The following is a 15478-nucleotide window of genomic DNA, read 5'->3' as shown; positions in this document are numbered from 1 at the left end:
ACTTGTAACACTGCGTTACAATGAGCCCCTATTAGAAATATGCCATTATATTTTATATTTTAATTAATTATTTTGAGAAACCATGAGAAAAGGGTGAATAATGACTGAGAGTCAATGTTCAGAAATTATTAATCATTATTATGTTTTGAACTATGCTGTATAGCTGTAGGCTATTTAGCGATGTGTTTGTTTCAAACGCAAAAATGTGTATATTTTTAAATGATTAAAAAATGCCATTATTTTATTTTAAAAAGTTAATAATTGTATTTTGTTGACAAAATATTTTAGTTTGTCTTGTATATATTTTTTTTTATTATATCAGGTAACATTTTAAGCCGTCCTTTGGTCGTGTTACACTGTGCCTCACCACATGTTACAATGTACCCCACCTATTTCACTTCCTTTCTTTCGGGGTAAATCAAGAAAAAAGTGTGCACTGTATTAAAATGAAACAAAACAACATAATTGTACTAGACATGTGTGCAATTAATGTGGGAAAAAATAAATACTCTGAACCCCAAGTGGATTTACACAAACTGAGAAAGTCAAAAAGCGTTAGGTTGTGCTTCACTCTCCCCCTAAATCATGGGCTAATTTTCATTTTTGGGTGAACTATCTCTTTAAACCGCTGAACGCCAAACTCCTTTCGGTTTCATTTGTTTGGACTTCCTCATGCAGCCTCAGCTATTTCACTCAGACATGAGCCTAATTTATGTGTAAACTATAGAAGAAAAGCACATTAAAGTGTACTTTGTATGAAGATGTTTCTTCTAAGATACTCGACGGCCGTCCTCCTCGTTGTGTTCATCGCCTCAGGAGCCGCTTCAGGTAAAGTTACACGATCGTTACCTGGTTAACACTGATCTTGGCTACTTCAAGCCGTTCAGTTTTAAAATATAATATAATGCGGTGTATTTTAGATAATTATATTCACGACAGTCTCTGTCGTGGCCTATATTTGTTTAGGTTATTATTGTAAATCATTAGCTACAGGTAGTGTAAAACACATGTAGGCTATAGTTCAGATGATTATAACATGGTTACTTTAATATATCACTATAATAATCATATTTATATATTGTGGTCTTTACATGTATTTTATACATATCTTGATAGAATACTATGCCCAAATATACATTATAGGCTACTACTTCTTCTTCTTCTTCTTAACATTTTTTTTTTTACATTATAGGGACTGTTAGGTACTTTTTGTGTGGCCTTTGACGTGTTCACCGGAAACTAGTCAGGAACGAGACTAGCTATATGAAAAAATGTGCGGGAATTGTTTTTACTTTGCAATTTGATTACATTTAATTTAAACATTTCTCCAAACCGATGTATAATTTGGAATAACAGACATATAACGTTTAGACATAAAACTCTGTTGTTGTTTGTTTAATAAAACAGTTTCATTAAACAGTTATTTAATGAAAATGAGCACCTGTATAACTATGTAGAATTTCTTGAAATGTATAATATTCCAATAATCCCTAAAGAAGAATATTGTATGGTGTTTGATGCTTTAAAATGTCTGTTTAAAGGAAATTAATAAGGAGACTGTGTTTGTCTTAGACCTGATGTTGCAATTAAAGGAGTTATTATTATTACTGAAGGAATGAAATGATTAAATACAACTTTTGCCTCAATAAACTCCTAATGACTGTTATAAATAGTTAGTAAGGTAGTTGTTAAGTTTAGGTTTTGGTTACCGATTAAATAATGACTTTATTAGGAAGTAAAACAGAATACAGCCTAATATCGTATAAAACATATATGCATGGTTGCCTAAAAATATTGCATAAGAAATAAGATGAGAAAACTGGCCTACATTTTAAAATACTCAATCTGGTGTACACTGTTTTTGATTTTGTACTGATGCAGATGTGTGCAGATGTATTTTTTATTTTAATAGACAAAGATTACCACCAAATGTGGCCTTTATTGTTCATCTTTGTTTGATTATGGGGGAATACATAAACAGAAATGGGCTAAAGGAAAACCTGCATATCGTCTATTTCTACTTGTTGTAGTTTATATTTGTTCAACAAAATGTATACCATATTTTGGAAATTACTATTGTCATGGTCATTGTTTGTAATGTTTTTTTTTTTTAAAGACGTGCTTGTTGAATGTTGACTAACACACTCTCTCAAATTTTATTCATCAGGTGCAGATGTGATGAAAGCAGTGGGTGATGATGAAGTTTCTTTTCGTCCAGACAAACCTCTTCCTCCTCCTGTCAGCAGCATTTGCTGGAAACACATAAACAGTACTGGTGTTGTTGTCAAGGCGATTGAATGGGATGAAGACGGTTTAGTCATCCCGAATCCAAGATTTCAGAACATCACAACTTTTGATGAGAATACTGGACAAATCACTATAACTAAATTAAAAGTAGAACACAGTGGAGTTTATATCATTGAGATCAACAGTAAAGCGCAGGAGCAAAGATTCACATTGACTGTTAAGAGTGAGTGAATATTGATTATTGAAATACTTTAAAAGTCTAATTTTATCATATTATTATAAAGCTTTTTTAAATTGTATAAGTAGTGATACTTTGTTCCATAGTTTTATCAGTATTTATTTGTATTTGTATAAAGGCTAAATTGAATTTAAACGTAACAATTATTATTCCTCTGATGAAAATAACCGTATGTGTGGCAGTGTCGTGGTATTCGTGGATATATGACTAGAACATGGTGAACTAATGATTACCACAACTATACTTAGAGATTAAAGACATATCTTGAGTTTTAGCAGCGTCCTCTGCAAATCATGGTACAGTGATGGCATCTGATTTCTATATCTTTGTACTTTGTGATAATACACTGAAACTGATATTCATGCACCATGATATTTACCATACTTTAAGGTACTACTACCATGGTAAACATCCAAATGAACAGTTTAGTACAGGGGCGGGCAATTCCAGTCCTTGAGGGCCACTGTCCTGCAGAGTTTAGCTCCAATCCTAATCAAACACACCTGAACCAGCTAATCAATGTCTTCAGGATTACTAGAAGGCTACAGGCAGGCGAGTTTTATCAGGGTTGGCGCTAAACTCTGCAGGACAGTGGCCCTCGAGGACAGGAATTGCCCATCCCTGGTTTAGTACAATAGTACATTAAGTGATAGTTTGTATTAAAAGAACACAACACTTTTTCAGAGGCTAGTGTAGTAGTTTTTGATTTTACTTTGTTTTCTCTGTGGACTAAACGTTCTCATTGTTTCTTTCACAGAGCGGGTCCCCAAACCTGAGATAAAGATAGAGCCGACTGATAACCCTGATGTTGTGTATTTAAGATGCGAGTACAGTGAAACAATCATCTGGAAGAATTCTACTGATCATATACTGAAGGGCTCAGCAATCACCATTGGAGAATCCCTCACAGTTAAAAAAAATGGACATCCAGGAAACTTCTACACCTGCACACTCGATAACGGCGTGAGTAAAGAGACCAGTGATCCGGTCTATGAGAGAAATCTGTTTAAAGGTGAGACTGCGATTTTACTTTAACATGACTTATTATAGAGGAAAGTCACTGAGAGATTCAGATTCATTTTTATGTTTAGGTGGTGCTGAGATCTGACTGTTCAGATATTGTATTCACATTCACAAGTATTTGGACACCCACATCATGCTTAAAAATCAGATCAGAATCAGAAAATAAAATATCAAAGCAAGTGTAATTTATTTTAAAGGACAACATTTCACAAAAAGAAGTTGTCAGATTTACTCGCAATTCATTTTCAGGTAAACCTGAGATTATGTCTTTATATACAACAGTTGTTTCTGGTTCTCGAATCTGATTGGCTGAGAGCCTTTTCCAGCCGAGCGATATTCCCCCAGTATAAGCACTGGTACCGTTTCACCGGCTGCGTCCGAAAACCTATAGGCAGGTTTTCGCATCTGATAACGCATCGCTGCCTTATCAGACAATGGCTTGTAAGGCAGTGTTTGTGCATGAAGGCACCTCACGAAACTGATTTCGGATGGACTTCTTAGGCAGTGTAACCGTTGAATGATGTACAGCAAAATAGAGAGAGCTTTGGTGAGAACTAAACGCATACTACGTAATTACTACATTAGTAATTTCTCGCTAGAAATGACATCAGAAGTGAAAATGTTGGTCAAAAAAACGTACATTTACACACAAACTGACCAGCAAACGCAACCTTCGGACGCCATCTTTTTTTTTCCAGCTCAACTGTCACAGAATGGAAAGCACAGGATTGTGGGATATCAAAGGCAGCGAAGGATACAAATATGCTGTTAAAGTTTGGTGGAGGGGGGATTATGGGGTGGGGGTTTTTTTTTCAGGGGTTGGGCCTGGCCCCTTAGTTCCAGTGAAGGGAACCAAGACATTTTGGACAATTTCATGCTCCCAACTTTGTGGGAACAGTTTGGGGACGGCCCGTTCCTGTCCCAACATGACTGACCAGTGCACAAAGCGTCGCTCCATTAAGACAAGGATGAGCGAGTTTGGTGTGGAGGAACTTGAGTCCTGACCTCAACCCGATAGAACACCTTTGGGATGAATTAGAGTGGAGACTGAGAGCCAGGCCTTCTCGTCCAACATCAGTGTCTGACCTCACAAATGCGCTTCTAGAAGAATCCCCATAAACACACTCCTAAACCTTGTGGAAAGCCTTCCCAGAAGAGTTGAAGCTGTTAGAGCTGCAAAGGGTGGGCCAACTCCATATTAAACCCGACGGATTGAGAATGGGATGTCATTAAAGTTCATGTGTCCCAAAACTTTTGGCAATATAGTGTATTTCACAATCCTTGCAGATTACTGTATTGGTAGCATACTCTGTTTTAGGCCTGGGCTAAAAACATAGATTTCTCGTTTTTAATGGATTCTCATTTTGATGAGCCGATATCCATTCTTAACTACAAAGAACCGATCTTTGAGTCTGTGGTGTTTCCAGGTCAAGCGCTTCACTAAACCTTATTTGTAGTACGCCTCCCATCCACTAAATCACAGGCATGGAAACATAATTGTCATTAAAAAGTTAATCGTGAAATGTATGCCAATGCCCAGCCCTGCTCTGTCAGAATTAGCACTAAACCTCATGGTTCTGTCATATCTTCATCACACCTTTTGATCACACACTGTTACAAAAATTATGGATTTTATGTAAATTAAATAATGTAAGTGTGTTTTGTAATATGCCAACTGTTGCCTTCATGAAAGTACTGTATCATCTTTCATTCAGCGATTGAAGCTAATGTTCTGTTTCTTCTGATGAACCAGGCCTGGGAATCGGACATGAGATGATAACGGTTATTGTCGCTGTAATCATCTTACTCATCATCATCATCATCGTTGTCATCCTGTATAAATGCAACAGAAAATTTAAAGGTAGGTTTCCTGTTGTGTTTTATTGTTTCGAATATGTGTATTTTGTTTATAAGCTTCAGTCTGTAGATTCCCTTACTCCCAAGAATTACATTCATTTTTGCTTTAGGATTATAAAAAAAATAAAATAAAATTCAAGAGATTATTTTAAGTTTATTTTGACAGACAAATTAAGCATAGCTTTTGCACAAATATTGGTATTAATGCAGGAAAATGGAACATAGAAGAGCACGCGTGTGTCTTTAATTTTTATTTCTGTAGTACTCGTGTGCAATTTTCACAAAAATGTAATCATTGCAGAGTCAACAACACTTTTAGTGCCAGATTTACTAACAGCTTTCGTCAGCGCAAAACCCTCTTTTGCTGTTAAGAACTACTGTCAGGATTTGCTAAAGACGCTGAAAAGGCGTGGACAGGGTTATTTTTGCTGCTGATCTTATTGTATATACATTATATATGTATAATTTCATTGTTCATGAAATAAACTCATGGGTCTTCTTTCTTTCTCATAAATGATACTGAAGGAAAATATACTCCAGCATCATCAAACGACGGTAAGATGTAATAAACTGTCATCTCTTAAATATTATTGTCAGTAAAGCTAATGTGATTACAGTTTGTCTTGAAGCTGCTTTTAACACAATCATTTCATAAATTTAACTGAGCAGTATTCGCTGCTACACTATTGAGTGAATCCGGGTGGTTTAAAGTGCCCCTATTATGCTATTTTAAAAGCTCCTAATTTAGTTTTGGAGTCTCCAACAACAGGTTTACATGCATCAAAGGTAAAAAAAAACACGAATTTTCTCATAATATACATTGCACATAACCACAATTTTCAATGATTCTCAAACCAAACGACTCGTTGGATCAGGCTCTCTAAATCCCTCTTTTCCACAAGCTACTCTGCTCTGATTGGTCAAATGACACAGTCTGTTGTGATTGGTCTACCACTTACAGCCCAGGCAACCTCCCGCAGTTTATAGGTGATTTACTACTGCCAAGTTCACACTGCCCGATTTTAGCCCAAATTTTGACTCGCCGACAGGTCAGACAAATGCCCGAACACAGTGTGACTGATCAAAGACGCGATCAGAGAGAATCGCAGATGAGTCTCCGACGCCAGTGAGTAGGGTGACCAAACGTCCTGTTTTCAAGTCCTGTCCTGTCAAGTCCTGTCAAGTCCTAAGGAATCTTTGAGTAAACTTTGAGTATAATTTGAGTGTCTCATTGCCGGGCTGAGTGTCCTGGTTTTCCGTAATCAAAATATGGTCACCCTACCAGTGAGATATTTGGCATGCTAAATATCTGGACCTGTCGGCGATTCAAACTCCATCTGCGTGAAATGAGTTCCTACTGAAAATACATTGGCGATGACCTACAGCCAATGAGAGGACGAGGGCAGCTGGAGGTTCAGGGAGGAATTATAGACCAGAAAATCCGTATTTTAACAAATATATAAACCGTTTGCTCGACCAGCCGCACATTGCAAAATGATTTATTTACCTCAAACTCTCTTTGCAGAACACAATCATTGCTCCCTGCGTCTCCCCAACCATTTCTCCACCATATAATAATCTTTTATCTTTTTCTCCTTTTCGCTACAAATCAGCGCATAGACTATTTGGATCGCAAGTTTCTGCACTGCAGTCTATATTTTTAAAGGTCCCATGGCATGACATTTTTTTTCAACATTAATATGAGTTCACCGAGCCTGAATATTGTCCCCAAGTGTCTAGAAATTTTGATGGGTGTAAACCGAGTTCTGGCTGTCTTTCTCTGCCTTTGAGAAGATGACAGCTCAGACGAGCTGATCTGAAATTTTCTTGTTATGACTTCATAACAGGAACGGTTTCCTCCCTATCCTCCGCCCAGAGAATCTGGCACGCCCATGCGAGCGCAATATTTGTTTGTCCTCGAGAGATCATGGCTTGTGAACGAGTGAATGCTGGCAGTTTCTCAGTGTTTGGATGTACAAATGAAAACAGAAGTCTTTTTTCAGTTCCTTCTGATCTGTGATCAGTGATTTCTGATGTGTAGCTAATTATTCAAGTTCACACAGAACTGTATTATTCGTCCTGTGACTTCTCTCTCTCCCGACAGAACGGTGTTTTCGTGTTTTCTATCTTGTGAGTCAGTGTTTTTGTACGTCCTCGTCGCGTCTATCTGTTCTTAAATGTGCATACAGTCGTGAGTTTCTGCTCAACATCGGCAGAGTCACATCTTTAGAGATAAACCTCACGCACGCCGAGGCTCGGGCTGCACTGTCCGGTCGGCCTCCAACATCCCCGACCCCCAGTACTGCATCTGGCCCACAGCGGAGGCACCAAACGCGGCGCGAGATTAAGCAGAAGGGGGATAAGCGTGAGGTATTCGGCTAGGCTAGCCAGCTATTCCCACAATAAACTGGATTACATTAGATTACTGCTTTTGTGTATTTGTTTGCGCTGTGTACTCAGTGCGCATCAAAGACGCTTTTCATATGATAGGAAAATATCTAAAATTAATGCTATAATCAACACTTACTCGTAACTCGTTCATCTCAGCAGTTGTAATGGTAAATTGCATGTGTTACAAAGTTGGTAGAATAAGGAGGAAGACGGCCTCGGTGTGACTGGGACAAACACAATACAAACACAATAAACTCGCGCTGACAGCGCTCTCATGACTCAATACAATATAACTTTGTTAGCAATTGCTCCGTCTCTGGTCCACTATAGTGATGTCCGGTCTCTCGTTCTTTCGAACAGGTTCTTTTTAGTGAACCGGTCGAACCAGTTCACCAAATCGAACTGAATCGTTCTAAACGGTTCACGTCTCGAGTCAGCGCTGATCCATCATTTACTAAAGTTACTAACTTTCTGACATGAGTGACAGCCCCTCCGATAAGAAATAAACGAATGACCTGAAGTATATGCTAGTAACTACAACAGTTCACTGAACTGAGACGTGCTGAGAGAACTGATGAGAAGTAACATCTGTCTCTCTGGCAGGCTTGTGCCTCATAGACCTCGATAAACCACGCCCCCTCCGCTACAAGATCTAACACTCATTTCAAATGCAAAGATGTCAGCCAATCACAACAGTGGGCGTTTTTACTGAAGTCTCGCAGCAGACACGCCTCTTGAAACAGGGCATTCAGCCAGAGGGCAAACATCAATATAGAAAAAATGCCTTTTATTTCTAAATTATGACATTTTATGATGTAAAAATCATACTAACAATATAAGTACACCTCAGAATACATTATAAAATAAAATAAAAAATCCACGCCATGGGACCTAATAACAATTCCAGTCTCGCACAAGAACTCCAGTCTGGCGCACGTGTGATCTCACGTTGTTTCCGTTCTCACTTCTCGCGTGTGTTTGGTTGTGAAACGTAGTTTGCGGACGGGACACAGAGCTGTCTGCGATTCTTCCTCTTGTACAGTCATGCAGTGTGAAACCTCCTGTCGCCGATCCATCGGTCAGTGTGAACACAGCAGTGACCGCATGCTACCCCAGATAGTCATGCAGTGTGAAAAGAGCCGTGATCCGTCGAGTTTGAAAATCGTGCAGTCTGAACTAAGCTTAAGTTTTGGCTCGTCAATTTACTAGTGTTTGCACCATTATTTACCGCCCCAAAATTTAAACCAGACGCTAATTTGTTCTGCTCTTGGTGTAATCTACTGAACCACAGAACTGTGGAACTATGGAATTGTGTTCTCGTGCTAATTTGCCCTGTTTAGTAAATCTGATCCTTATTCTGATAATTGATCAGTTTGTAATTATTACATATTGTGTTTTACACCAGAGCGTGTTGATGCCTGCTGTTCATGTTTCAAAGGTAGGTAGGCCTATATATGTATGTGTGTGGGTGTCTGTGTGTATATATATGTATATAGACTATTCAATTTGAAAGCACTAATTTATTTATTTATGAGTAGGCATTTAGGCCAATATTTTTTATATTTAACCCTCTTCGTTTAGGGGTTGCATTGGTTGTCTTCCCGGTCATAAGTGACCGGACACCTAAAAATTAAACTTCCTCCACCCCAGTAAAACCAATGCAATTTATTTTTCTTCAATAATATTGTTTCTTTTTAATTTTGTATTTTGAGATGATTTGATAGTATTTTTTAATATTTATGCAATAATTATGGTCTATTTTTGCCATTGAAAATTATACAAAAAAATGTTTTTGTATTTTTTTTTTATTTTTTATTATTGCAGTATTTCAGGTTAAAATAGAGACTAGGCCTTCAAAATATTTTTTTTGAAGGCAGATTAGCGCCCTCTTTTGGAATTATTTAAGAAATCATGCAATCATGGGAGAATTCCCTAGTTCTCTTTTGAACACATTTAATGATTTTTTTTCCCGATGGATTTGAATATATATTTAACAAATCTCAAATACCATTTATTATCAAGTATTATATATTTTTTTTTTGTTGTTGTTAGAAATATAAGTGTGTATAAGTATGCATGTGTGCGTGTGTGTGAGTGGATGTGTCAATATCACACTCTTGATGTTTTAGAGTGTCACCCCTTTACTGCGGTGGACTTTTTTTCAGCATTGTGGCAGATTTGTAGATTGTACACACAAATATTTGGAGAATTTGTGTTTTTGCCGATTTCCCATTCATTTCCTATGGTCAGTCATTTATGACCGAAGACAATGAACGCTACTTTTTTTTTTTTTTTTTTACAACCAATTAGCATGCTCAAATCATGAGCCCAATTTTTTTGTGTGTTTACATACCTATTGCTAGAAAAGTCACCAAGCTTCATATTATTCCGATGAAGCAGTGATTTTTTGAATTTCAAAACAGAAAATATTCCGGTCAGAAATGACCAAAGAGCACCAGAGGGTTAATGAATATATATGGTTTATTATTAGCAGTAATTTTCTTTCAATCATTGTTCATGAAATGGATAAACTCATGGATCTTCTTTCTTTCTCACAGTTTATACTGTAGAACAATATACTCCAGAACCATCAAACAACGGTAAGATGTAATAAACATTTCTTAAATATTCAAAAAAATATTTACAGTATATAGTGATTACAGTTTGTCTTGAAGCTGCTTTTAACACAATCATTGTATAAATGTAACTGAGCAGTATCCGGTGCACTATTGAGTGAATCCAGGTGGATTGAAGTAGAGAAGGATTGTGGCACCAGTTCACTCCCTGTCAACATATAAGAGAGTTGTATTTCATTGTATGGCTAATTGTTTATTATTTGGTTAATTATCAAGGCACAGAGAAGACGGGAGATAAAGACAAGAAAGGTAAGCTGATTAAAAAGTTTGGTTTCAAATAATTACATCAATAGTCCTTTACAAACATATACATCACAATTTTACTTCAGTTATATTTACAGTGGATTGTTGTCTTTGTCAAGTGCAATTTTACAGCATGTTCTCTCAAAGTGAATAATATCGTCACATGATGATGATAAAGTCATAAGCACAGCGACGTTTATGAATCATTATATATTTGTGATTTCATAGAGAGTGTGGCTCTGAATCCAGAAGGGAAAAAGGAGGAAGGAGAAGAAAAACCGATGGTAAGATAATCGCACATCAGTGAGTTTCTGGACTGAAGCAGCCTGATTTCTCTCGTTCGTAATCAAAGTTGAGCGTTCATTGCTTGTTCATGCTTATTACACATTGTTCCTGTTTCTGTTGCTCTAAACACCAATTCTTCTCGCTTATTTTACTTTCTAGAAATTAACCTCTGCTTCTGTGAAGGAGGAGAAACCATGACAAAACGACAGAATTTTCATCTTATCGACTTAACAAGATTTGTTTTTCGGAAATGCAGAGGCTATTTATACGTATGTTATTTAAGTTCAGTTTCTACTATAAAGCGACTCTCCAGCATGTTTATGTTTTTACTTGTGGACGTCTTACCTCAATGGAATGAACAGAAGATTTCCACGTCAAAGAAGGCGGAGCCTCAGAGCCACACCTACTTAGTACGTAATGGCCATGGACCAATGGTTGTTCGAAGGTGTTTCGCAGCCAGAGCAAACTTTTTTCCATAGTTTTCCAAATTTGCTTTGGCAAGCTGTGTCGAACTCCCGAAACTAACTTTGTTTTGGCCTGATTTTGTTCAGAATGACACCACACCAGTTCATTCTTTGCTTGAAGTTGTTACGTCTGTGACGTATGTGTTATATTTTGTTGCTTTTGTTGTTCCTGCTGTTTCCTTTTCCTCATTTTAGGATTGGTCTTGGACGTAATGTGCAATGTTGATGGTTGGACCAGAGGTATGTTTTGAGGTATGGCAAATGGTCATGGGCTGGTTTAAGCTGGACAAGTGCTGGTCCTAAGAAACTAGCTCCAGCTCAGCTCTAGCTCAAACCAGCTGCCATGCTTCAAAACATACCTAACCAGCTTATGCTGGGTTTTTTCAACAGGAATGCCTCATTAAAACATCTACAAATGTATAAAACTGATCAGATAAAACCCATAGACACTTGCACAATAGTCTCGCGTAGCCTGACCTTCAGACTCACAGCAGAAGGTTTGGACTCCATCGCAGCTTTCATTGGTCAAGGACCGCCCAAGATGACGTTTGACTGACATGTAACGCAACCAATCACAGTTTGTTTTGTTCCGTTTAGGGTTTTGATCATGTAAAGTCTATGTCCCTGCAATAATAGACTGGCGTGCATCTATAAAGTATTCATTCAAGAACGTTGTGCAAGTTTACTGCAACAATGGAGCTGCAAACTTCACATACGTTTGAAAACCCAGCGTTTAGTTGATCCTGGTAAGCGCTCATTGTCACAGGTGTAAACACGATGGCGTTCTTTTTCCACAAGGGAGTTTGACGTCACGGCATTTGTTTCCAAGCGGACCGTTAAAGAACGAAACACACACATCTCACGGATATCGTGTAGAATTCAACCAATCAGATGATGACTTTGAAACTCCTAAAGTGTTTCCAGAAAAGTGTGCCATATGCATTGACGCCTGAGGCTGAGGCTACTTGCTCAATGGTTCTCTGCATGATTCATGGGCTCACAGAGATTGCCCCCCCCCTGCGGTTGATCCATTGAATTTTCAAAACACTTATGACGTAACGAAGCCTCGTTTACTGAAATCACGTGACTTTGGCGGTTTGAAAAACACGCTCTGAACTACTGATTTGAAACAAAAGATTCGTAAAGGTTTCATGATGCTGTGTTTTGAAAGCGCCCATCACTACTTCAGCAGCCATATCGCCCTCTAACACAAGACTGGTTTCCCACTGAAGCTAAGCCGGACTGAGCCTGTTCAGTACCTGGATGGGAGACCAACTGGGAAAACTAGGATGCTGCTGGTAGAGGTGTTAGTGAGGCCAGCAGGGGGCGCTCACCCTGTGGTCTGTGTGGGTCCTAACGCCCCAGTATAGTGATGGAGACTCTATACTGTAACAAGCACTGTCCTTCAGATGAGACGTTAAACCGAGGTCCTGACTCTCTGTGGTCATTAAAAATCCCTGGATGCCCTTCGGAAAAAGAGTAGAGGTGTAACCCTGGCATCCTGGCCAAATTTGGCCATTGGCCCCTGTCCATCATGGCCTCCTAATAATCCCCATATACTGATTGGCTTAATCACTCTGTCTCCTCTCCACCAATCAATATGGCTGCCGTCGCATCATCCAGGTGCTGTTGCACATGGGTGGTGGTTGAGGAGATTCCCCTCTTCTATGTTACCCATTTTCCACCAGAATGAACCCGGTGCTAGTGCCAGTTCTGAGTTGGTTCGACTGAGGAGCTTTCTAAGAACCGGTTTGCCTTTCCACGGGCTAGAGAGCCGCCACAGAGCCAGGTCTTACGTCACTGTATACGTCTCATCTTTCTCAGCAATGCTAGCGAGGCAGCAGGAAACTCAAACACACCAGACTTGTTCGAGATGCATCGGCGCTGCGCAGACCGATCCGCGTATGATATCAAAACACAGCATGAGTGATTGAAACGCATAAGGAGTCGTGTGCTCTCGTTGTTTCCTCTCCTGATGTTTAAGTTTATTTCAGTTTAGTTTTCCCCCTCGGGGGCGTTTTGTTTTTGGGTTCTGTTCAGTTAATAAATCTTATTCTTCTGCAAATTGAGTCCTCAATCCTTTTCATTTATACCTGAACATGACATTTTGTTAGATTTTAGCTTAGCTTTTGATGTACTAGATCATAAATTATTGCTGGATAAACTGAAATGTTACATATTTACTTCTCATATTGTACATAAATGTTTATAACAGCGCTTGAACCCCTAATAAAACTATGAAAACAAGAGAACAAGATAATAAAATGAGTAATGGGTAAAAAGTATTGTTTTGTCATTTGTGTAACACGCTGACCTAGACCAAGGACGGTAACAAAGTTTGCAGTGCAACCGATGCGACGGCACCGGGCCCCGAAGTGATTCTTTTCTCTTCAATACAGATGGTGCTGAGTCATTAATAAATTAGTCATTACAAAAAAATGATGATAACCGATGTATATTTCCATTAATCTGCTATGTTGCTGATAATAATGTTACCTAGCTTGTTTAAGTCAAGTCAACTTTATTTCTATAGCGCTTTTTACAATGCAGATTGTTTCAAAGCAGCTTCACAGTGTTAAACAGGAAAATAATGCAACATAATTTTATTCAGCTGTATAGCCATTCCAGAGAAAACGATGATGCCATCAGCTCATTTCAATTATCATACAGTGACAATGTGGGCATTAGATTAGTAATTAGATCAGTAATTAAGTTTATATGGTTCATTTAGTTTAATAATTAGATTTATTTGGATATTTAGTTGAAAAATGTAGTGTCCCCAACTGAGCAAGCCAAGCCAAAGGCGACAGTGGCAAGGACACCAAAACCCCATCTGGTGACCTAATGGAGAAAAATAAACCTTGGGAGAAACCAGGCTCAGTCGGGGTGCCAGTTCTCCTCCATGGTAGCTTGTTTTCCTGTGTCCACCCACTGCCATTGGATGGAAGGCCAAAGTGGTTCACCCATCCAAACCCTGCAGAACCACTTCAGCTCTCGCCGGCCAAGCTGGCTCCGCCACATGGCACTTCTCCAGGTGTTTCCGGCAAAACTCCTTCGGCCTCCTCCGGTCAATGGCCCAGCCTCCCTCTGCTTTTCCCCCGGTCCCAATGCTCCCTCAGGTCATTAAATGGATCGGGGAAGAGAGATGGGCAGTCCCTTTCTGGCGGACCCAGCTGCAGTCGGCCAAATTATGGCCACTTTCGCTCAAGACCGCACACCTGCTAGCACTAGCATCGGTCAAGCGAGTGGGCAATTTGCAAGTGCTCTTTGTGAGCGCTTCCTGTCTTGAGTTTGGGCCTAACGACTCCAGAGTTGCCCTTACTACGTGCCAAAAGTGCTCTCTACTTCATTCAGAGCACAGGTCATTTCGCTGTCTGCTCTTCCCACTTCGGAAGACGAGCAAGAGTTGCACCTACTCTGCCCTGTTAGGGCCCTAAGTATATACAGAAAAAAAATATGTCTGTTTAAAGTACTAGTACCATCTTCTGGTCTCTTGATTTGCATTTTGACACATAGGAAAATATCTGTAAATAAAATCACTCAGCTTCGCAGAACAATGAATACTTTTTAAAATATGTTTCTTACTTTTATAGCACTACATTCATATAATGAATCCTGAGTAAACAATTATTTAAAAAAATACAATATAAGTGTAAAAAAAATACAATATAAGTGTAAATAGTCAAATCATTTAGAACTTAATGCTCAAAGTATCCTGTGTGTGTGGTGTCAGAATATGACCCAAGTGGTTGAAAGCTGACAAGAGTGAACACAAAACAACGTCTGAGAACTTTATTAAAACTTGCAGTTAGCTATATTTGAATTTTATTTAAGTCATTTCAGTCAGATCTGCTATTCATAGTTTTCACGTGTTGTCACACGCTTATAGGAACGCTCACCTGGAGGGCAAAACAAGGCTCTCCTCCATTGCCCGCCAGTCATTTTTACCAGGTTTGTAGTCAGTATTAATGCGGTAAGACAGTGATATTAAAATTCCAAATTCAATATACACCTTTTTGATGTTGCATACTTTGTACAGGAAAGCAGATGAACACAGAATATTAGCGCAACACAAGGTTTCTCGTTAGGTGTTT

At 38.8% G+C, this 15478-nt stretch overlaps 1 protein-coding gene across 1 annotated transcript; it reads left to right on the top strand.

Moving 5' to 3' along the window:
- Window positions 1-642: 642 nt before the first annotated feature.
- LOC307124075 (CD48 antigen-like) lies at window positions 643-13661 on the top strand. The gene is made up of 10 exons (XM_079813074.1): window positions 643-828; window positions 2168-2470; window positions 3243-3497; window positions 5262-5369; window positions 5891-5920; window positions 9162-9194; window positions 10315-10356; window positions 10609-10641; window positions 10864-10919; window positions 11080-13661. The coding sequence occupies exons 1-10, from the start codon at window positions 756-758 to the stop codon at window positions 11116-11118; spliced, it is 972 nt and encodes a 323-aa protein (XP_079669200.1). The 5' UTR covers window positions 643-755; the 3' UTR covers window positions 11119-13661.
- The last annotated feature ends 1817 nt before the right edge of the window (window positions 13662-15478 follow it).

Source organism: Gobio gobio (assembly GCF_949357685.1).
Source record: "Gobio gobio genome assembly, chromosome: 3".
In the NCBI taxonomy this organism is placed as follows: Eukaryota; Metazoa; Chordata; class Actinopteri; order Cypriniformes; family Gobionidae; genus Gobio; species Gobio gobio.
The sequence above is the reverse complement of the archived record's forward strand: the minus strand, read 5'-3'. Positions and strand labels throughout refer to the sequence as shown.

Excerpts from the sequence above, each read along its gene's own strand:
- LOC307124075 (XM_079813074.1), top strand. The coding sequence starts at position 756 with ATGAAGATGTTTCTTCTAAGATACTCGACGGCCGTCCTCCTCGTTGTG. Across the intron at positions 5,370-5,890 it reads ATGCAACAGAAAATTTAAAG|GAAAATATACTCCAGCATCA; the intron begins GTAGGTTTCCTG and ends ATGATACTGAAG. Across the intron at positions 10,642-10,863 it reads GGGAGATAAAGACAAGAAAG|AGAGTGTGGCTCTGAATCCA; the intron begins GTAAGCTGATTA and ends GTGATTTCATAG.